This window comes from Hyla sarda, chromosome 2 (genome assembly GCF_029499605.1).
Source record: "Hyla sarda isolate aHylSar1 chromosome 2, aHylSar1.hap1, whole genome shotgun sequence".
NCBI classification, from domain to species: domain Eukaryota; kingdom Metazoa; phylum Chordata; class Amphibia; order Anura; family Hylidae; genus Hyla; species Hyla sarda.
Window position 1 is genome coordinate 124,196,282 of NC_079190.1, and position 23,688 is coordinate 124,219,969.

Consider the following 23,688-nt stretch of genomic DNA (forward strand, 5'->3'; position numbering starts at 1 on the left):
GTTGCCCATAGCAACCAATCAGATTGCAATAAGAGGCCTTTTCAAAAATGAAAGAAGCGTGTGTATGGGAAAAGGGGGTTAGAGAAACAGCTGTTGGCTGGCGTATGGGCTACTTACATCTACCATTTATCTACAGGACGGATCCAATAATATAATTGTCCCAACAACATACCGTCCGGAGAAAACTTACCTTCAGAGTTAAATAAGCCACATGTTTTCAATGTATTTTCATATCCAATGACAAGCTCTTGAATTACTGACACCTAGAAAACAAAAGGTATAGTAAATGTAATATATGTATGCTTGTGCTGCAATGTATATTATAGGTGTTCCATGCATGGAGCTTTTGCATGGGGTCGTCAAGGCAATTTTTCTCTGGGAGGGGTTAACTGTTCGGAATACAGTACTGGCTGCACTAATTGGAACCATACTCTCTTTATCTAGACAGATTATTACATTTAGAGTCATCCTAGGGGCGATATGATCACAATGTAGAAATATATGAATGGACAGTACAGTGGTCCCTCAACATACGATGGTAATGCGTTCCAAATGGACCATCGTTTGTTGAAACCATCGTATGTTGAGGGATCCGTGCAATGTAAAGTATAGGACAGTGGCCTACAACCTGCGGACCTCCAGATGTTGCAAAACTACAATACCCAGCATGCCCGGACAGCCAACGGCTGTCCGGCATGCTGGGAGTTGTAGTTTTGCAACATCTGGAGGTCTGCAGGTTGAAGACCACTGTTAGAGGAAGTTGTACTCACCTGTCCCCGCCGCTCCGGACCGTCACCGCTGCCTGGGATGTCGCCGTCCATCGCTGTCACCGCGTCCCTGACGCTCCGGCAAGCCCTCTGCTTCCCCGGCATCCTCGCTCTCCGTCGCCGCCATCACGTCGTTACGCACGCCGCTCCTATTGGATGACGGACGGCGTGCGCAGTGACGTGATGACGTAGATGGAAAGCACCGACGATGTAGGGGATCCTGAAGAGGATGCGCAGGAGCCTCGAGGACAGGTAAGTGATCGTCAGCGGACCACACGGAGCACCGTAAACGGCTATCCAGTGGCAGCTGAAGCAGTCTGTGCTGCCGGATAGCCGTTTATGCGATGGCCCCGACATACAAAAGCATCGTATGTTGATGCTGCCTTCAACATGCGATGGCCTCTGAGAGGCCATCGCATGTTGAAATTATCGTATGTCGGGGCCATCATAGGTCGAGGGGTCACTGTACAGAGGTCTTTCTAGTGACCTTTCTATACTAAGCTGTTAACCATGACAAGGGGGCATCCTCTATGTCTAGAGGAAATACAGATGGAGATTCTTTACTGTAAGAGCAGGGAGACTATAATACTATAGAATTCTCTGCCCCATGATGGTTTTATGATTGATCAATTGAACGTGTTTCAGAGAGGTCTGAATGCATTTCTTAAAAATATGGTATTACATGTTATGGGCACTAGATTTGAGGAGGAGGAACATTATTCCATGGATTATTGTTGTCATAATAATATTTCCACTAGTACCTACAACAAAGACAATTGGCATCTACATCCAGAGAAAGTTTTTTTTTCTTTCTCTGGATCAACACAGTAGGGTTATAGCAGTGTTTTCCAGTGTGTCTCCAGCTATTGCAAAACTATAACTCCCAGCATGCGTAGACAGCCAAAGGCTCTCCAGGCATGCTAGTAGTTGTACTTTTGCAACAGCTGGAGGCGCACTGTTTGGAAAACACTGGGTTATAGGATGAACCCTTGTCCTTTCCCAACCTCATCAACTATGTAATGCAGGCAAAATTGTGTATTTACCTTTTCTGCAGAGCTGTACAGTGATTTTAAGGTTGTATACAATGGCGGGCAGCCTTTGCTAAAGTTAATTCTTAAGAACTTATCCATTCGTTCTCTAAACTTGCTGCCTAGAAAAATAAAAAGAGCAATTATAGTCAATGAGCCCTGTAAGGAATTCTACGCTCAGAGATCAATGCACAGACCACAAGTGATGTTCTGATGACAGATATATTAAGGAATTAAATGGGAACTGTCAGATTCAAAACCTTTTAAAGGAAAACATTCATCCTATTCACCCACACTAAACCCAATACACTGGATTATAGTGGGAACAGGAGACAGAAGAGGGGTCATTGACTGCTATACCTACCGGCAAACTGGAGATCTGTCCCTCCGAAGATCTTCTTCCGTGAATTGTGCGCTGGAGGCGGGTCCGCCGGCTCGATATGAATATTCACTGTCACAGGTCATGTGTATTCAATGAATACAATGAATATTCAAATCAAGCCGGCGGACCCGCCTCCAGCGCACAATTCACGGAAGATGGAAGAAACTCTGCAAACAGCAAAAAATAACACATTGCAATAACGAAGCATAGGCGAACCGTTTGTTGGGGTAGGAGCTGGCAGGTGTGTGTCTGCATGGCAGGAGGACCTTTTATGTGGTTCGTCTAACATTGGTACCATTTTTGCTTTTGTGCACAGTTTATATAATTGTTTTTGTGGTATATTGGTTTCACTTTCTGAAGGCTTTATATTTCCTCTGAGCATTTTCCTAGCTACCAGTCCCACATTCTTTGTAATATTAAGATACTGTGTTCATCTCCCCTGTATTCCATGTATTGACCTCCATCCTGTCTTCTCCAATTTTCTGTGGTTGGGACTTCAGTGCCGTATTTTATCCCTGTTATTTTTAAGTGTATGTCATATTCTTTGCATATATGTTAATAAATTGAATTTATATATTTAACACAGTCTGGTTCTAGTTTGTTGGTGGTTATATGTAATGCGGACCAGCTGTGGCTGTTAGCCATTTTTGCTGGTTTTTGTTGGTATAATAAATAGCACATTTATGTGTCTCTATGGTTGCAGTTTAGAAGCGGTTAGTCCACTCCCTCTTCTTGGTAACCGACTGACAAAGTAAGGGTTGGTAGGTAAAAGAATCACATCTGACTGCCCCATCAGGCTACACCTCAGGTTCATTGGTGGTTTATAACCATGGAAATTTAAAGGTCTACAAAGGAGCATTAGACACAATTAGTAATTTGTGAAACAGGACTATTCGCAAAGTTACTTTTTTTTTTATTTTAAATGCATTGGAGCAAAAAAAATTACAAAAGTTTCTATAGTTTCTAGACAAATACACAGATGTACTTAAAGGGGTACTCCACCCCTAGACCTCTTATCCTCTATCCAAAGGATAGGGGATAAGATGTCTGATCATGGGGGTCCTGCCGCTGGGAACCCCCACAATTGCTCCTGCAGCACCCTGTGTCATCTGCTGCACGGAGCGAACTTCACTCCATGCCTGATGTGACATAGTATCGTGACATCACGGCCCGCCCCCTCAATGCAAGTCTATGGGAGGAGGTGTGGTGACAGTCAGGCCTACTCTCATAGAATTGTATTGAGGGGGCAGGGCGTGAAGTCACAATACTCCAGCCCCTGTATCACCCGTCATCAGGCACGGAGAGAACTTCGCTCCATGCAGCAGATGACACAGGGTGCTGCATAAGAGATCGCGGGGTTCCCAGCGGCGGGAGCCCCACGATCAGCCATCTTATTCCCCATGATTTGGATAGGGGATAAGATGTCTAGGAGCAGAGTACCCCTTTAACCCCTTAAGGACACATGACGTTCTCATACGTCTCCATTTCCGAGTCCTTAAGGACACATGACGTATGAGAACGTCATGTGTTTTACCGGCCCCCCGCAACCATCTGGAGCGGAGCCGGTCCCCGATGCCTGCTGAAATCGTTCAGCAGGCATCGGGGCATATCGCCCAGGGGGGTCATTATGACCCCCCATGTCGGCGATGGCCGCAGATCGCTGGACAATTCAGTCCAGCGATCTGCGGCGGATTCCGGGTCAATCGGGTCTCCAGTGACCCGGTGACCCGGAATTATTGGCTGATCGGGGCCGTCAGAGACGGCCCCGATCAGCCAGAGCCAGCAGGGGTGAGGTGGCACTGGTGCCACCTCACGATCGCCCTGATTCGTCGGCCGGATTACCGGCCGACCAATCAGGGCGCCTGCTGCGGGTGTCACTCCCGCAACCCGCTCCGCCCCTCTTCCGGAGGACGTGAGCGGGTGCGGGAAGACGACCCCCGGTGCTGGGGACCCCGATCCCCGGCGCCCCTGTTGGGATCGGGGCCCCAGGAGCAGCTGCGGCGGCGGAGACGACGAGGGACTGACCTGTGCGGCGAGGATCGTTGGAGGTGAGTGACAGCCTCCTGCTGTTGCTTAGCAACAGCTCCCAGCATGCAAAAAGGGCATGCTGGGAGCTGTAGTTATGCAACAGCAGGAGGCAGACCACCACAACTCCCAGCATGCCCTTATGGGCATGCTGGGACTTGTAGTTTTGCAACAGCTGGAGGCACATTCTTTCTATGGAAAAGTGTACCTTCAGCTGTTGTGTAACTACAACTCCCAGCTTGCACAATCAGCTAAAGTGCATGCTGGGAGTTGTAGTGGTGCATCTGGTGGTTGCATAACTACAACTCCCAGCATGCCCGTTGGCTGTCGGTGACTGCTGAGAGTTGTAGTTTTGCAACAGCTGAAGGCACACTGAGTTAAGTAGTAAACCAGTGTGTCTCCAGCTGTTGCATAACTACAATCCCCAGCATCCCCAGCCAAAGTAGTATGCCTCCAGCTGTTGCATAACTACAACACCCAGCATGCCCTTCCGCTGTCCGTACATGCTGGGGGTTGTAGCTTTTGCAACAGCTGAAGGCACACTGGTTGCAAAACACTGAGTTTGTTACCAAACTCGGTGTTTCACAACCAGTGTGCTTCCAGCTGTTGCAAAACTACAACTCCCAGCATGCACTGATAGACCGTACATGCTGGGAGTTGTAGTTTTGCAACAGCTGGATGTTCCCCCCCCCCCCAATGTGAACGTACAGGGTACACTCACATGGGCGGAGGATTACAGTTAGTATCCGGCTGCAAGTTTGAGGTACGGCAAAATTTCTGCCGCAGCTCAAACTGCCAGCGAGAAACTACTGTGAACCCCCCGCCCGTGCGACTGTACCCTAAAAACACTACACTAACACACAATAAAATAAAAAGTAAAAAACACTACATATACACACACCCCTACACAGCCCCCCTCCCCTCCCCAATAAAAATGAAAAACGTCTGGTACGCCACTGTTTCCAAAACGGAGCCTCCAGCGGTTGCAAAACTACAACTCCCAGCATGCACTGATAGACCGTACATGCTGGGAGTTGTAGTTTTGCAACAGCTGGATGTTCCCCCCCCCCCCAATGTGAACGTACAGGGTACACTCACATGGGCGGAGGATTACAGTAAGTATCCGGCTGCAAGTTTGAGCTGCGTCAAATTTTCTGCCGTAGCTCAAACTGCCAGCGAGAAACTACTGTGAACCCCCGCCCGTGCGACTGTACCCTAAAAACACTACACTACACTAACACAAAATAAAATAAAAAGTAAAAAACACTACATATACACATACCCCTATACAACCCCCCTCCCCAATAAAAATGAAAAACGTCTGGTACGCCACTGTTTCCAAAACGGAGCCTCCAGCTGTTGCAAAACAACTACTCCCAGTATTGCCAGATAGCCGTTGACTGTCCAGGCATGCTGGGAGTTTTACAACAGCTGGAGGCACCCTGTTTGGGAATCACTGGCGTAGAATACCCCTATGTCCACCCCTATGCAAGTCCCTAATTTAGGCCTCAAATGTGCATGGCGCTCTCACTTTGGAGCCCTGTCGTATTTCAAGGCAACAGTTTAGGGCCACATATGGGGTATCGCCGTACTCGGGAGAAATTGGGCTTCAAATTTTGGGGGGTATTTTCTGCTATTACCCTTTTAAAAAATGTAAAATTTTTGGGAAAACAAGCATTTTAGGTAAAAAAAATATATATTTTTTTACATATGCAAAAGTCGTGAAACACCTGTAGGGTATTAAGGTTCAAATTACCCCTTGTTACGTTCCCCGAGGGGTCTAGTTTCCAAAATAGTATGCCATGTGTTTTTTTTTTTGCTGTCCTGGCACCATAGGGGCTTCCTAAATGCGGCATGCCCCCAGAGCAAAATTCGCTTTCAAAAAGCCAAATGTGACTCCTTCTCTTCTGAGACCTGTAGTGCGCCAGCAGAGCACTTTTCACACCCATATGGGGTGTTTTGTGAATCGGGAGAAATTGGGCTTCAAATTTTGGGGGGTATTTTCTGCTATTACCCTTTTTAAAATTGTAAAAATTTTGGGAAACCAAGCATTTTAGGTTAAAAAAAAGTATATTTTTTTACATATGCAAAAGTCGTGAAACACCTGTAGGGTATTAAGGTTCACATTACCCCTTGTTACGTTCCCCGAGGGGTCTAGTTTCCAAAATGGTATGCCATGTGTTTTTTTTTTGCTGTCCTGGCACCATAGGGGCTTCCTAAATGCGGCATGCCCCCAGAGCAAAATTCACTTTCAAAAAGCCAAATGTGACTCCTTCTCTTCTGAGACCTGTAGTGCACCAGCAGAGCACTTTTCACACCCATATGGGGTGTTTTCTGAATCGGGAGAAATTGGGCTTCAAATTTTGGGGGGTATTTTCTGCTATTACCCTTTTTAAAATTGTAAAAATTTTGGGAAACCAAGCATTTTAGGTAAAAAAAATATATATTTTTTTACATATGCAAAAGTCGTGAAACACCTGTAGGGTATTAAGGTTCACATTACCCCTTGTTACGTTCCCCGAGGGGTCTAGTTTCCAAAATGGTAAGCCATGTGTTTTTTTTTTGCTGTTCTGGCACCATAGGGCTTCCTAAATGCGGCATGCCCCCAGAGCAAAATTTGCTTTCAAAAAGCCAAATGTGACTCCTTCTCTTCTGAGACCTGTAGTGCACCAGCAGAGCACTTTTCACCCCCATGCGAGGTGTTTTCTGTATCGGGAGAAATTGGGCTTCAAATTTTGGGGGGTATTTTCTGCTATTACCCTTTTTAAAAATGTAAAATTTTTGGGAAACCAAGCATTTTAGGTAAAAAAAATATATATTTTTTTTACATATGCAAAAGTCGTGAAATACCTGTAGGGTATTAAGGTTCACTTTACCCCTTGTTACGTTCCCTGAGGGGTCTAGTTTCCAAAATGGTATGCCATGTGTTTTTTTTTTGCTGTCCTGGCACCAAAGGGGCTTCCTAAATGCGGCATGCCCCCCAAAAACCATTTGTCGCTCCTTCCCTTCTGAGCCCTCTACTGCGCCCGCCGAACAATTAACATAGACATATGAGGTATGTGCTTACTCGAGAGAAATTGGGTTTCAAATACAAGTAAAAATTTTTTCCTTTTTATCCCTTGCAAAAATTCAAAAATTGGGTCTACAAGAACATGCGAGTGTAAAAAATGAAGATTTTGAATTTTCTCCTTCACTTTGCTGCTATTCCTGTGAAACACCTAAAGGGTTAATACACTTACTGAATGTCATTTTGAATACTTTGGGGGGTGTAGTTTTTATAATGGGGTCTTTTATGGGGCATTTCTAATATGAAGGCCCTTCAAATCCACTTCAAACGTGAACTGGTCCATGAAAAATAGCGAGTTTGAAAATTTTGTGAAAAATTTCAAAATTGCTGCTGAACTTTGAAGCCCTCTGGTGTCTTCCAAAAGTAAAAACTCATAAATTTTATGATGCAAACATAAAGTAGACATATTGTATATGTGAACCCCAAAAAAATATATTTTGAATATCCATTTTCCTTACAAGCAGAGAGCTTCAAAGTTAGAAAAATGCAAAATTTTCATTTTTTTCATCAAATTTTGGGATTTTTCACCAAGAAAGGATGCAAGTTACCATAAAATTTTACCACTAAGTTAAAGTAGAATATGTCACGAAAAAACAATCTCGGAATCAGAATGATAACTAAAAGCATTCCAGAGTTATTAATGTTTAAAGTGACAGTGGTCAGAATTGCAAAAAACGCTCCGGTCCTTAAGGTATAAAATGGCCTGGTCCTTAAGGGGTTAAAGGCTAGGGTCACGCGTGCAATATTTTGCTGCGTATTTGCTCCTTTCTGACTTTGTGCTATTGTATCACTCGTGATGCATCAGCCAATACAACAGAGTAAAGGCCATATTAAAAGACCTGCTTGTGTTCTACTTCTCACAAAAGCCTTATTTACACACTAGAGTAGTAATAATAAATCTTTTTTCTTAAAGTGTATCTCGAATATAAGTAAAATAACAATAATGTAGACGATTCCCATTAACGCATTGGCTCTGTACAGGATATGGTACCCCAGGAGACAAGTCTCCTAGATATTAGAAGCCAACAACACAGACCATGGCCGGATCCAGTATGTAGCAGTAATTGCTATGCTATGTACTGCACAAAGGGTTATTGTGTGCATTCCTGTGTGTTTCTATATAATGAGATGTGCACTCTAAGTGTCTATTCACACGTACATTATTCTGCGCAGATTTGATGCGCAGGATTTTCTTCTGCAGATTTCAATGTAAACTGAACACAGCTTGAAATCCTGCACATCAAATCTGCACAGAATACTGTACGTGTGAATAGATCCTAAAGGGGTACTCCGCAGAAAAACATATTTATATATATATATATATATTTTTTTTTTTTTTAAATCAACTGGTGACAGATTAGTAAATTACTTATATTTAAAGATCTTAACCCTTCCTGTACTTATCAGCTGCTGTATGCTCCACAGGAAGTTCTTTTCTTTTTTAATTTCCTTTCTGTCTGACCACAGTGCTCTCTGCTGACACCTCTGTCCATGTCAGTTCCTTAAAGCAAAGAGAAAAACAGGCGCTCCCTTGTGAAGAACCAATGGATCACAGGTGTGTGGGAGGGGGAGGGAAAAAGTAAGGCTCACCCTGCCAGGTTGTGCGTACTCCCACACAACCAAGATGTGCGTTTGGTATGATGATCTCAGTCTGCAGCCTTCCCAGGGATGGCGTAGAGATGTAAGGTGAACTTCAGAAACGATGGGAATATCGGCGCTGACCAAGGAGAGGACAATAGAGCCAGGTGTGTAGCGAACAGATTTAATCCAATGCGACGCGTTTCACCGCGCTTGCGCGGTTTCATCAGGCATCATGAAACCGCGCAAGCGCGGTGAAACGCGTCGCATTGGATTAAATCTGTTCGCTACACACCTGGCTCTATTGTCCTCTCCTTGGTCAGCGCCGATATTCCCATTGTTTCTGAAGTTCACCTTACATCTCCATGTCAGTTCCTGACATGGACAGAGGTGTCAGCAGAGAGCACTGTGGAAAGACAGAAAGGAAATTAAAAAAGAAAAGAACTTCCCCTGGAGCATACAGCAGCTGATAAGTACTGGAAGGATTAAGATTTCTAAATAGAAGTCATTTACTAATCTGTTTAACTTTCTGGCATCAGTTGATTAAACAGAAAATGTTTCCAGTGGAGTACCCCGTTAAACTTTGTATTTCATCAAGGAGCACAAAGACAGTTTGTGAGTGTGGAGATCCTTGTGTTTTTCAAAGTTAAAGAAGAATTGTGTTCAGTTCAAAAATTATTATTTTTTTATTTCCTTTTAAAGGGGTATTACACTGGAAAACACTTTTTTAAAAAAAAAAAACTGATGCCAGAAAGGTAAAACAGATTTGTAAATTACTTCTGTTTAAAATCTTAATCCTTCCAGTACGTATCAGCTGGTAGTTCAGGTAGTTCTTTTCTTTTGAATTTATTTTCTGTCTGACACCTCTGTCCATGTCAGGAACTGTCCAGAGCAGGATAGGTTTGCTATGGGGATTTGCTTCTACTTTGGATAGTTCCTGACATGGACAGAGGTGTCAGCAGAGAGCACTGTGGTCAAACAGAAAAGGCATTAAAAAAGAAAATAACTTCCTGTATAGTATACAGCAGCTGATAAGTACTGGAAGGATTAAGATTTTTAAATAGAAGTAATTCACAAATCTGTTTAACTTTCTGGCACCAGCTGAATGTCCTGGCATTGGATGTCCTGATTATAACAGTGTTTTTACTCTCTTATGAAGCTGCTGTTGGAGATATACAGGGGTCAGCTGGGAGGGAACTTTATTGCAAAATAGATGTAAATGCTAGGCTCAGGTGGGTGGGTGGAGAGGTCACGAATCATGTTCAGATCTAACCACACACCCATGAGCCAAATATTCACACCCAATAACCACACCTCTGACTATTCATTGAAAAATGCCATCCAAATAGTAAAACCCCTATATTTTGGGAACAGAGGGCATAGCAAGAAAATTAAAATACTGCTGGAATCAGGGCATGGACATTTTTTGCCTTCTTCTGTAACAACACAGTAAGGTTTTAAATTGAACTTGATGATTTTTTTTTCCACCTTACAAACTATGTTACTATAAATAATCTGATGGGCACTAGGACTGCTCGGAAATGCTCCGTCTCATTGACGGCAATGCATTTTATGAGCGTGTGCACCGTGTGCACAGTGCAGCAGAATCCCAATTTAATTGATTCCGCACGTACATTCCGCGGTGTGAATATACCCATAGGAAGTTATATAGCAGTGAATCTTTAACAGAGCACTGCTCACAGCTGAGAGACCAGAGAGGGAGCGCAGAATCAGTGCTGGCATTTTACATAGCTCTTACCTGTAATGAAGTTTAGGATCAATCTTCTGGGGGAAACAGCTTTTGGATGCCGCTTACAGAATTCGTCATAGATTTCAAGTCGTTCTTCAGCGGTGGCTGGGATGAGAAAAATTTACGATTCGTCAAACTCCATGAACTTTAGGTTCTGTTCTAGTTGAAATTCTCAGCCACAGATGACAGCTTCTATATATGTGTAAGGCTACGTTCAGATGTACATAATTGAAGTCAAGGAATAGCAAAATCTGCTGTAGATTTTGTGTGGAAAATCTGCAGCGGATTATGTACATATGAACATAGCCTTAAAATGTATTGAGGTATTAGAACAACTGGAGGACCACTGATTTCTTATAACATGCAGACAGTAGAGGAAGAACAACAGAAATGATGAGTATGCATAATCGATGGATGACATTTACCAGGGTGCAAAGCTTTCTCCACATTTTCATAGTATTTCCAGTTTTCAGGATTGCGGTTAATAAGTTCTCGAAATGCTTCACTAGCCTCTTTCCATCTTCCAAGTTTTAAGTAAACTTCACCTTCAAACACAAAAACATTGGGAAAGGTTAAAGCAATAAGGTCGAGTTCATGCTTGTGATTTTCATGGTTCTGCTACTGGAACAGAAAAAAAACCAAAAAAAACAATAAAACAATTAGAAGCAAACAAACAAAAAAGAAAGATTGTTATGGACATAAAAGCGTCTGATGGACTCCACTGACTTAAATGGCGTCCATTAGGTTTTTCACAGTGTCTGGCAATGTACCAGAAAAATATATGCTGCATGCCACATTATTTTGACAGAAGCTGCTATATGGGCCCCTAAAGGAATCTCTAATCCAGGTGTGACCCCAACCTATAAAAAACAGTTATTATGGGCCATATTTTTCCTGTATACAGAGGTGGCTTCTGTGTCCTGCAAAATGACAGTATATATTTGGACCCAACGTAGTAAATAGTATGGTATGTTTAGCTCACTGAAAGGAATGGGAATGGCTTGGGTACATGGTACAGTATACATCAGAAAACCATTTTGCTGGTATGCCAATGAATACAATCAATATAGGTCAAAAACAAAACATCAGCATAGCCTAACCCCTGTGCAAGTGCTGCATTTATTTAAAAAAAGATTTTATTTATATATATATATATATATATATATATACACATATACACACACAGAATAATATTCATGTATGCAATATATAAAGCAAATTAAACTTGCCATGAGGCCTGTACACAGTTTGTTAAAAATGTCTCCAGTCACTTTACTACAGACACTATCTGACATAGCCTACAGCAGGATAGGTTGCATCATGACACTGGCATTAGGCTAGGTCCACACTGCATTACCACCTCTCGTTACATATATATATGTTGGCATCCCATTTTGGGTATACTGTAACACAGGCCAGCAGATTCTGCTGAATGGAGTCACCGTTCGGGCTGTATGAGTTTGTTTCAGCAGACTTTGTTGAGCTATCCAGTCAGCTGAAAACAGAGCATATGGCCAGAATGTTGACTCCATTTGGCCAATGAAATGAATGGCATCTGCTGCTCTGTGTTACAGTATATACGAAAATGGGATGCTGACATATATGTCTAATGATAGGTGGTAATGCAGTGTGAACCTACCTAAGTTGTTCTCCTTGCTTTATATGTCATTCATCAGCACACTACACTTTATTATATTGGGATAAATTTAGGATCACCAAAATATTCCTTCTCCCTGCTTGTTCTACTGACCGGAGGGGCTCTAAGCACTGGGACCATGACCGATCATAACTTTTCACATGTTGCTGTGAGGTTAAGTAGCAGCTACCTTTTAAATTATCGAATTCATTATAATTCACATCTGGCTTCAAAGCTGCAGAAAGACTGCACAGTGTAAGATGTGTTCACATATGTAAAGCCAGGAAGAGATCAAAAATGGAGGAAGTGTGTAAAGGAAAAACTGTCAATGCTCCTCTTTTCAAATCCATTTTTGGCTTTATCAAGAATTACAATTAAAAACCTATACATGTGAACACACACTACGTCCACCCTAACACACTTACCTTTGATTTCTTCCACCTGAAGCTTGTCACAGATTTGTTTCTCATAAACCTCAATGTGATCCAGGGACTCTTGGAAAAGGTTCGCTTCTCTCATTACCTGGTTCTGGTACAGGATTAATTCACTATATTCATAGTCTATTTTATTTGGGGGTACCTAAGAAAAGAAAATATGTATCATTAGGCTCAGCAATAAATTGTACTTTAGAAACTGGTGCTTTAAAATTGCCAAAAACCTCCATTAGTAAATAGCATAAAGTCGTAAATATTACAGACACGCGATTCAAACAAATATTTATGATTATGTAAATCGTAATGTATACTTTATTCGTTTACAGAAAAGATTATTAGTATTAGGCAAATGTCCCCAACAAAATGACACAAATTTGGAGAAAAATCTCCAATGTGGTCAGTTGTTAGCTCCCTGTCAATAGTGATTTATGAAACTCTACACCCAATTGGTGTTTTTTTCTTTGGCGGTTTTTCACTTCTCTTTTTTAAGTGTTTTTGTTCTCAGTGGGCAATTTTCTAAATCGCAGCAAGTTGAGACTATGGCATTTTTTTTCTCTCTCTCTCTCTATCTCTCTCTCTCTCTCTCTCTCTCTCTCTCTCTCTCTGGGAATGCGTTTTTTTATTTATTTATTGAACTGTTAAAAAAATGTGTGGACACAAGAACAGGAAAAACGGTCATAGGAGAAAAATGCACTTTCCACACAAAGGAGAAAAAAAACAGAAAGAAATGCAGGAAAAGGCAGTGGCAGTTTTTCTAGCATTTTTACTGAAATTTTTACCAGGCAAAAAAAAAAAAAAACTTGGCAAAAAAATCTAGTGGAAACTGTGTGGCTTTCTCATATTGTTAGAGGTTAGGGGAAAGATGCATTACAAAAACTACATTTTTAATGTTATTGACAGTAAAGGTTTTTACAGGTGACATAAAATAAAACTGCACAGTTAATAAGCACATGACAATACCAACACTGATCCCCAATAGAATGGATCCCCAAAATTTCGAAAAAAGCACTGTGTGAACCCAGCATTAGGGTGGTAGGGTGGTAAGTCCTCCGTTATTTTCTTTGCATAAATAACTAGTTTTCCTATAGTTTTCCTCCTTTTCAACTTACTATTATCTAAACTGCACAGTAATTATGATTCCTACAAGACAGGTAAAATACAAAACGAAAAAATAGATAATTGGTCTTTATTTAGCTATGTCAGGCGAGACTGACAACTACTTCTCTTTTTTTGTAAACCATTGGTTTCTGACCATAAACCACAGGCAATACAGTTAAAGGGGTACTCCACTGCTCAGCGTTTGGAACAAATTGTTCCGAACACTGGAGCCGGCAGCCCGTAATGTAATAGCCCCGCCCCTTTATGATGTAATGCCCCCTAAATGCAAGTCTATGGGAGGGGGCGTGACCGCCATCACGCCCCCTCCCATAGGCTTGCATTGAGGGGGCGGGGCGTGACATTGTGAGGGGGCGGGGCTATGACATCACAAGCTCCCGGCAACAGTTTGTTCCAAACGCTGAGCAGCAGAGTACCCCTTTAAGTATTAGATTGACATTTACCTGCTGAGTCTTCCGGAATTCCTCAAGCAATTTTAAGGCCATCTCATAGTCTTTTAATAAATGATACGCAATGGCATAGCCGATCCATGATGCTCTTTGCATGGGACGCAACTGAAGAAGCTGATATCTGGTTTCCTATAATAGAAAGACTATATTTAGTGTATATATATCTATAGTGGTCATACTGAACAGAGACATGACATTATCATGATACCGGAAATAGGATGTAGTCCAGAGAAGTAAAATATAAAAACAAGTTTTCTTTATTTGTCCACATTAGGGGAGATCTATCAAAACCTGTCCAGAGGAAAAGTTGACCAGTTGCCCTTAACAACCAATCAAATCACTTCTTTCACCTTTCAGATGCCTTTTCAAAAATGAAAGTAGTAATCTGATTGGTTGCTATGGCCAACTCAGCAAGTTTTCCTCTGGACTGGTTTTAATAAATCTCCCTCATTATGTACAGACAGGGAATGAGGTTATTTAGCACCACAGAAACTAACGCGTTTCAACAGCGGCATGTAGTCTTATTCAAGGTTAACAAACAATATACAAAAACCTGTTAAAATAGTAGTGGGGATTTGACCTCACATAAGCCACTCCTCAAGAGAACATGTGCATTCATTTAAAATCAACAAAATACACATTTAATAGTGTGAGCATTAGAGAAAAGAATAGGCTAGGAAAATATATATATATATATATATATATATATATATATATATACCGGTATATATATAGAAAAAATTCAGTCATAATTATCTTATCATGCAACATGTACATTAAGAAGGATTGGTGCACTCCCAAAACTGAATGGTTATTATTATTATGACTTTATACTACTTAGGATTTCTCTCTTTATGGTAACTGCTAGGCGGAATTAGACAGACAGCACCTTAGGAGACCTGTTCTCCTTCATGTACTTACTCGATATCCTTCCAAGTCCCTCATCTGTATTTGTAATAATGAAAGGTCCCGCAGTATCTGCAAATTGTCCTTGTCCAGTTTAAGAGCATTCCTGTAACACTTGATTGCTTCATCGTACTTTTTATCAGACCTCTGAAGAAGGCCATAGACATGCCAACCTGTCTTATATTCAGGAAATTAAATCATAAGAATCACTTTACAAAAGACAGCCAAGGTCTCTCTCCTACAAAGGCAGATGAAAGTGCTAAGCTTCTTTATATGACCCCATAACCATAGCTTACTTCAGAAGTCCCAAAGAGAGTGAATGGAGCAGCAGAAGAGAATGATTTAGTGGGTTCCCAGGGTTCAGAACCTCAATGATCAGATACTTATTCCCTATCCTGTAAACAGAGGATAAGTTTTAATCTTGGGGTAATCCTCTGGTGGCCTGAACCAGATACATCACTTGGAAAAAGCCTCTCAGACCCCATTCCTTGAGTGATTATAATGTGTTAGGTGTGGACAAAAGTGAAGGTGATGCTGAATTGTGAGGGCTGTCTAAAATATATACCTCTCTGGCACAACACAGCTGGAATGTCATTTTAGGAAGGGAAGGGATTCTCTTAAAAACTTTGATCCTCTTACTGGGTCTCTTAGGATTGATTGGGATTCATCCCAATAGGGTACAGTTTTTTATTCTCCGGGAGAGTCCCATAAGACTTAATGTATTTGCACCCTCCAAATAGGGGACACTCCCAATAGAGGATGCGGACACACCCAATAGGGGACAAAACACACCCAATACGAGACAATCAGGCTCATGTGCCGCCCCTACCTTGTACACAGGGCCACCGTCAGGAGGGGGGGGGGGGTGCAACCAATACTCTAGTAAAGGGCATGGGCTTCCACTACACCCCCCCCCCACACACACATACTGCAGCAGCCCCAGCACAGAAGACCTCCGTTTAAACAGTGCTCTCCTGCTTCTGTACATCACCCAGCCACATCATTCGCCCCCCCTCTCTGATCCTCCCGTGCCACTTTATTCCGACTGTGCCAAATCATCACCCCCTTTATGACCCCCTGTGCCACATCATTTTCCCTTGATCCACCTTGTGCCATTTCATTCCCCCCTCTTTACTATTTCCTGTGCCATTTTATCCCCCCAGTGCCACTTCTTTCACCCTTTATCAGGCCTATGCCATTTCATCCCCCCTGTCATTTCTTTTCCCCTTTATCCCCCTGTGCCAAATCATCCCCCCTTAGCCCTTTTGCTGCAACATTTTTCCCTTTCCCTGTTGCTCTTCTTTCCTAGCTAGCAGGCTCAGGTGCAGGGGCTCTCAGCAGGTTTGACGTTGTAGTCACTGCTGGCAGCTACTGCTGCTCTGAGCCTCTCAGTAAGTGCAGCCCAGAGGACGTCAAGAGAACGTCAAACCCGCTCCAAACAACAGGAACTAGTGACATAGGATAGATGAAAAATGGCGCAGTTGCCCATATCAACCAATCAGATTGTGTATTTCATTTTTTAGAGGCCTTTTTGAAAATTAAAGAAGCAATCTGATTGGTTGCTATGGGCAACTGCAACACTTTTCCTCTACACAGGTTTAGATTAATCTCCCCCATAGACTTTGACCCAGTAATACAGTCTTTCAAAGAAGTTGGTGTAATTTTTTTAAAGGATACAGACATGACTTTTCACATCATTGCGTAGACCTTTTCGTACAAACTCATAAGCTTCTTCTTTCTTTCCCAGACAATTCAATGTCAGCCCTTTCATTGCCAGTGTCTCTGTTGAAAATAAAAATTGTTACAGATCAAACACAGATTAAAGGGGTTCTCCGATTTACATAAAAATCTAATCAGTGATTGGCTGCAGTGTGAGAGACAGGACAGGACAGTGGATCATGTATGGATGTAAACAGAGACACCAGTACTGGACTCAGTAAGGTGAGTATAGTATATCTTATTATTCCATACCGTCACGCCCCCTCACATAGATATAAATGGAGGGGGCGTGGTGTGACATCACCAGGGGGTGTAGCCTTGAAGTCATGTCCCGTTTCGGAGGCAGTGCCCAACACAGAATGCCGGGGGCTGCACCGAGATCGTGGGAGGTCCCCAGCGACGGGACCCCTGCGATCATACATCTTATCCCCTATCCTTTGGATAGGGTTTAAGATGTATAGACCTGGAATACCCCTTTAATACTTTACACAATCTCACCTCCATGTTCAGCAAACCGGGGATTGGAGAGGATCATCTTACAAAATTTCAGTCCATTCTTATACTGCTTTTGTTCATAGCATTTCTAATAAATACAAAATAAAATGAAAAAAAGAGTGACATGAGTGAATTTAGCAAATGTTTTGTGATGTTCCATACATTGTACAAAATTTGGTTACATCAAGTGAAGTTTTCATAACTTTGGTGTGCATTGTGAACATTTACTTTCTAGTGAAAGGAAACTGGAATTCCAAATTTAGTTGAAACATGAAAAAAAAACGCATGTAACTCTGGATCATATAATGTAAAATGTGGCCGTGCATTTTATTTTATTTACTAATTTTGCAGCCACAAACCGCAAACAATCATGGCCGAATAAATAATTTTAAGAGGCTTAAGATGTTTCCCCTCTGGATGATCTGTTTCATGATCCCTGTTAGAAGAATATGGCCCTCCTGCTCTTGATCTTTTTCTAAAAGGGGGAATGTGACCACCACCATGTACATTACATTGTTAGAGGGTGCTCTCAACATTTATCTAAATGTATATGGGCAGTGCCGGCCTGAAATATTTACCAATTCCCATAGTGGTCCATATAGTACATTTCTAAATTTGTTTGTATATAACAGGCAGAAAAATAAAATCCATACGTCCTTTTTAAAGAAGTTTTTTTTATGTAAATAAGTCTAAAAATAAATATCTCAGGAACTTTTTTCAACATGTTAAAGGGTTACTCCCCTGGAAAAAGGAGATTTTTTTTCCTCACTGTAAAATCTCTTTCTCGTGGCCTTTATTGGGGGGACACAGAGACCATGGGTATTATGCTGCTGTCCACTAGGAGGCTGACACTAGGCAAAAAAAGAAATCGGCTTCTCCCAGCAGGAAATACCCACCCACAGGCACTGAGCTAATCAGTTGTGTCACAAAGCAGTAGGAGAAGCCAAACCACAAAAGGAGAAACGTCCAAAGGACATAAGAAGTAACAACATGCAACAACCTGACAAGGCATCCTGAAATGGGTGGGTGCTGTGTCCCCCAATGAAGGCTACAAGAAAGAGATTTTACAGTGATTACACAAAAAAAATCTCCTTTTCTCGGTCACCTTATTGGTGGACACAGAGACCATGGGATGTCCCAAAGCAGTCCATGCAGTGGGAAAAACAACCGCCAGAGAAAGGGATGTCAGTCCGGTGACTGAATCACAACCACTGGCAAGAGACCCCGGATGAGACCACGGACCCTGAAGGAAAAGAAAACCAGCAGGCAACCGCCAAGCTGCACCAACAGACCATGTAGAGCGGCCAAGGACCCAGAAAGAAAGGAACCTCCACAAAAGGGAGAGACTGGGGACCGGAAGCCAACTGGGAACCCAGACTGGGACACAGCGTCCAGGATGGGAGGAAAAAGAGGAAACGAGCTCCAGAGAGACAGGAAGACGCTGGACTACCGGGGCTCGGACTGAAGGAAGAAGGGGACGACAAGGGAACCCCTGCATCGAGACCTGCCCGAACAGAGAGTAGGAAAAATGACGTCAAAGGCCAGGAGAGAAAATCCCAGAGAGATCAGGAGGGAGAGCCCAGCAAGGCATCAGCCCAAATCGGAGGAGCCCGGCCGAAGAGAGAGAAAGACAGGAATCAACAGCTGGGCACACCCATCAAGATAGCGAGAAGCATGACCCGCTGCCAGGCCCCAGCACCAACACTCGCGTCCGGAACCCGAAGGAAAGATGATGGAACGGAGCAACACGCTGATGACCCGAGCTGAGAAGCCCGTCAGAAAACCGGTGGCAGAGAGGACTGATGGAACAAGACCGCACAGCCTGGAAAGCGGGAAGAGTGCCACGAGGCGGAACATGTCCGCAAAGGAAGTGCGGAAACCAGGCTGAGACCACCAGTATGACTGGAATGCCCTCGGATACATGACCGGGACAAGGTCCCACAGACGGCAGAAACGTCAAACTGCCAGAAAGGCCGAAGGATTGAGAAAGTCGCCTCAGTGCTGAGGCGTGCCGCGGCTCTACGGAAGATTGTCCAATTCAAGAAGGTTCTGACAAGGCAGAAGACCGAGGAGAAGAGACCCCTCCTATGCTAAGGTCACCAGAGAAAAAGTGCCATACCAGGGGAGAAACAAATAGGGTGAAGAAAAGGACAGTGTAAAAGACATTGTGGCCACATAGACCACCACCCGCCCACAACCACAGACACAAGCAAGGAGTGAAGGGACCATAAGAGGAATAGAAGAAACCGCACCAAATAGTCTCCACTCCTTCAAGGAAGGGGGAGAGTGATGGCCCAAGGATTAAGGGAAGGCATCCCACAAAAACCATCAGTACAGCCGTTGCCGAAGTGGTAATGTGATGGCTGGACGAGCCATAGCAGGAAACATTAAAAAATACAATTTAAAAAAATCCATCAGTAGCCTGCCTCGAAAAGGGGACAAAAGTAATGACCTTATGAACATAGTAGACATCCTACGAACTACACCCCCTATGCCAAGGGGAAGAGCAAGCCAAACATCCACAAGAGTGCCTCTTAGCAAATGCAGGAACACAGCACCCAGGAGGGAGTTAGTGTGATGGCTATACAGAAGAAGCATGTGCTCCAAGGAAAAGATCCCCTATGAAAGGGCGTAGGGGACGTTCGTACAGGCACCTTGTAACTGAATCCCTCATAGAAGAGGGAGGCTATGGCAGAGACAGTGGAACAAAGCAAAAGCATGGCGCCCAGAAATAGTTTTCCGCCCAGGTGGGGAAGTACATGAGGAACAACCATAGCAGGCACCCAGGGCAACAAAAGAAGGACACCCCAGGAAAATGCACTGTGCCTAGAAGACACCATGTACTTACAGGGTCATCACTTCCCACACCGCATACAAGCAGTGGGGAACCAATACTCCAGCCACAACAGACATGTGCAAGAGAGAGATGTAACACCTGAATGACAATGCTACGCCGCCTAGAAAAAGGGGAAACAGGCACCACGTCAGTGGTATATCAAGTGCATATGCAGGTCCGGCAAGACGGCCACCTAGTATTGGCAAGATGGAACATTATAGGGACCATAAGCATCTGTACTATATCAGCAGGATTCGAACCAGGGACTCCAGCATCTAAGCTGGGTCTACCTGGCTCTTTACTCCCTAAACCAGAATTTGCCCTTGTAACCACAACCGTGGAAGTGGCAAACATGACATGAGAGTCCGGTGGTGGAGGAAGAGGAAACGCACCAATAGGTAAGCAGGGGTAATCCGGTTAATCCCATGAAGACCACAGATACACCAACCAAGGAAGGGGTAAAGAGATTGCTACATCAGAGGAAGGCCACTGCATCCGACGGGACACCCCTTCCGGACACCTCCCACTGTAGGTGGCAGGTGTCCGGAAGGACAGCAAGCCCTCCATAGAGGCCTGAGATAGAACCTCAGTAGCAAATGTGACAGAGGCCATGCCATCCATGGAATATGGAGAGAGCCCCCCACACCAGAGTCAACCCCCCCAGGTACTTCTCATTGCTAGTGGGGTGCTAGAATTCCAGCCACGGGTGCGGCAGGCGTAACACTCACCATGAAAGCTGGAGAGGGCCTCTTGAGTAAGCAGGGATAAGTCCCCCGGTTACCACCAACTGGTAGTGGGGTCCCGGGACTGCAGCTACAGATGCGGCAGAAGTCATGCTTTCCGTGGATGCTGGAGTGGGCATACTGCACCACAGGGTCACTCCTTCAGTCAAGTCTCGCTGGTAGCGGGGTGCAGCAGGCATCACATGGATTGAATGCTTTTGAGGGTCCATCGCACACACACAGGGTCACCTCCTCGGCTACCTCACACTAGCAGTGGGGTACCGGAACTCCAGAGGAAAGCAGACAGTACCGACCGTTGTCCCCGTATCCCTCAGATGGACAAAGACAGCATGGCATCCCCCATCTGGGATGCCGTAGAGGGTCCACTCCGCACACACACACAGGGTCACCCCTTCGGTTACCTCGCACAAGTAGTGAGGTAATGGGACTCTAGCCACGGAGCGGCAGACATGGGGGGGTGACCAATGGTGGAGGAAGGCAGACAGGACACCGGCTGGCTTCCTAGAGGTCCTCAGGGGGAAATGGACAGCATGGCAGACCACATGTAACTGTAGAGAGTACGCTTCATATGCAAGGTCCCACTCAGTTATCCCACACAGGAAGAGGAACATCCAGAACCAGGTGGAGGAAAAAACAAGGCATTTTCCCACTGACTGATGGTATGGCCATAAAAAAAAAAGAAAAAAAAAAGAAAAAAAAAAATTCCTGCACATCCTTTGATTAGGGAATATCGGAGGGACCACACAGCCAAACAAAATCCCCGAGCTCATGAAGCATTCAGACGGGGGATATACCGTGAGAGACTCTTGATCATCACTCACGTAGTGGGATACACAGGCCAACAGCTCTGATAGTCATGCCTCTGGGGTGGTGGGAAATGGGGGGAGAAACACACTGGCCGGCATTTATCATTGTAGGTGTAAGTGAAGCATTTATCATTGCAGGTGTAAGTGAAGCATTTTTCTACACCTTTTTTGTGTGCTGGTAATGTGTAGGAGCATCAAATGTATTAAATGGTCACAGAGCATTTGATACATTTTGTGCAGGTCACATTTTCTGAAATTTTTCTCTTCAAATACACCAAAAAGCTAAGCTAAGTCTGGTCTGGTGTAGTTTCAGAGAGTTTTCATTGACTTTGCTCTTTTTCACAAAAAGGCGTAGTTCCTAAAACCCTTCCATATCATGTGTATTGCCAAAATAAGTGGATTGCAACTCAAAATCAGCAGAAATGTGTAAACCAAAAGGTGCCTTTTTTGCGCCTTTTGTAGACACAAAAAACTGTCTAAAGACAATGATAAATGTCGGCTACTGTGTGAAAATGTGACCACGAATTGGTTTGTGGAATGCTGTACAAAAAGAAACCAACAAATCAGATTAATGCACAGGGCGACAAGCCAGCATCAAAATCAACCCCCATCCACAAAATCCATATCATAAATGGTCCCCAGGTAGAGGACGTATCAGATAATAAACTGATAAAGGAGTCTACACTTGATCTTAGCCAAAGGCCAAAAGGCGACGAAGTGCTAGAAGGTGACCAGTCTCAAAAATGGGTAGTATTGCAAGGAAACCTACAATTTCCCGTCACCACCAGAATGCAGCTCTAGCACAGAGCTGCAATACCTGAAAAGGGCACAGGAGGGCGCCTGACAATTTTTTATTTTATTTTTTTTAAACAGAGCAGGTAGATTGAAGGAGGGAAGCCCCCCGCAAGAGGCACAGGGAAAAAAATTGCTGTGCTGCAAACCAAGCCCCTGACAGCGTCAAGGCATAGGAATGGCCGGAAGCCGGGGGACTAAGTTGCAGTGCAGCCGGGCGCTGCGTCTAAAAGATAATACAGCAGCTTCCGCCACGTTCGCTGGCTGGGCCAGTTCGGGGGCTGCTTCTGCCGCTACACTGGTCGCGACGGTCAAACTGACCAGCCGCAGTGACCGCGCTGTTTCCCACAGCGGCCACCGCCCCAATGGCCAAGAAAGCGGCGGTTGTACCAAAAACAGCAGGCAGAGGGGGTGCCGAGAGAGAAAGCGGGCCGGTGCTACACTGGAGCCGAAGATAAATTTGGGCCGGTCGAGCCCCAACCCAAGCAGGAATAGAGGAAGGCAGCAGCCAAGGATCCGCATGGAGTGTCCGCCAACATAGCAGGTACAGAGTTTTGGCTGCAGCCCCTGAGCCGCACGGATCGCCATGCCAGCTGCGGCCAGGGAATAAAAAGTCAACCGCCGCAGCACAGTGGAGAGTTGTAACTCTTTGCTGGCAGCATATCCCATAGGGAAAAGACCCACCAAGGCCCCCTGATTGAATAAAGATGCCACCTAAAGAATGCCCGTATAAGAGGGTAGATAGACGGGGGAGAGGGGAATACTTACCCCAGGAGACACCATACTTACCTGTCGGTGTCTTCAGCCAGCTTAACGCCACAGTGCATCATGTCAGGCTGCCAAAGCGAGACGAGCAGGGGCAAGAGGGGTACTTGGACCCAAGGTACCATCACCAGGCACTGGCCGTTGGCGAGAAAGGGTTAACGGCCCACACTCTTATGCACAGTGCCCCTTCATCGCAAGTGGGAGATCAGGTAGTGCCATGCTCCAGTCACCCAACCTAGAAAAATAATAAAGGAAAAACACCTATCTAGACATCCCTAGCTAGAAAACAATAAAACAGAAAATACCAGGTCTGAAGAGCTCCAGACCTGTGTCTCCTCCTTCAGACACTAAGCTAAAACCGATTAGCTCAGAGTCTGGAGGCGGGTATATCCTG

At 44.2% G+C, this 23,688-nt stretch overlaps 1 protein-coding gene and 1 non-coding gene across 2 annotated transcripts in view; both read right to left on the reverse strand.

Annotated features, from left to right (window-relative positions):
* NAA16 (N-alpha-acetyltransferase 16, NatA auxiliary subunit) overlaps positions 1-23,688 on the reverse strand; it is a 46,022-nt gene that overhangs the window by 20,303 nt on the left and 2,031 nt on the right. The window contains exons 2-10 of the mRNA XM_056560096.1: positions 17,356-17,440; positions 16,816-16,920; positions 15,154-15,311; positions 14,227-14,361; positions 12,659-12,812; positions 11,023-11,142; positions 10,607-10,702; positions 1,811-1,917; positions 135-263 (exon numbers count right to left, since the gene is read on the reverse strand). Of these exons, the coding sequence (XP_056416071.1) occupies positions 135-263; positions 1,811-1,917; positions 10,607-10,702; positions 11,023-11,142; positions 12,659-12,812; positions 14,227-14,361; positions 15,154-15,311; positions 16,816-16,920; positions 17,356-17,440 (1,089 nt within the window). The remainder of the gene's footprint in view (positions 1-134; positions 264-1,810; positions 1,918-10,606; positions 10,703-11,022; positions 11,143-12,658; positions 12,813-14,226; positions 14,362-15,153; positions 15,312-16,815; positions 16,921-17,355; positions 17,441-23,688) is intronic.
* On the reverse strand, positions 22,261-22,451 carry LOC130359113 (U2 spliceosomal RNA). The gene has a single exon (XR_008889882.1). It is a non-coding gene; the product is annotated as a U2 spliceosomal RNA (small nuclear RNA).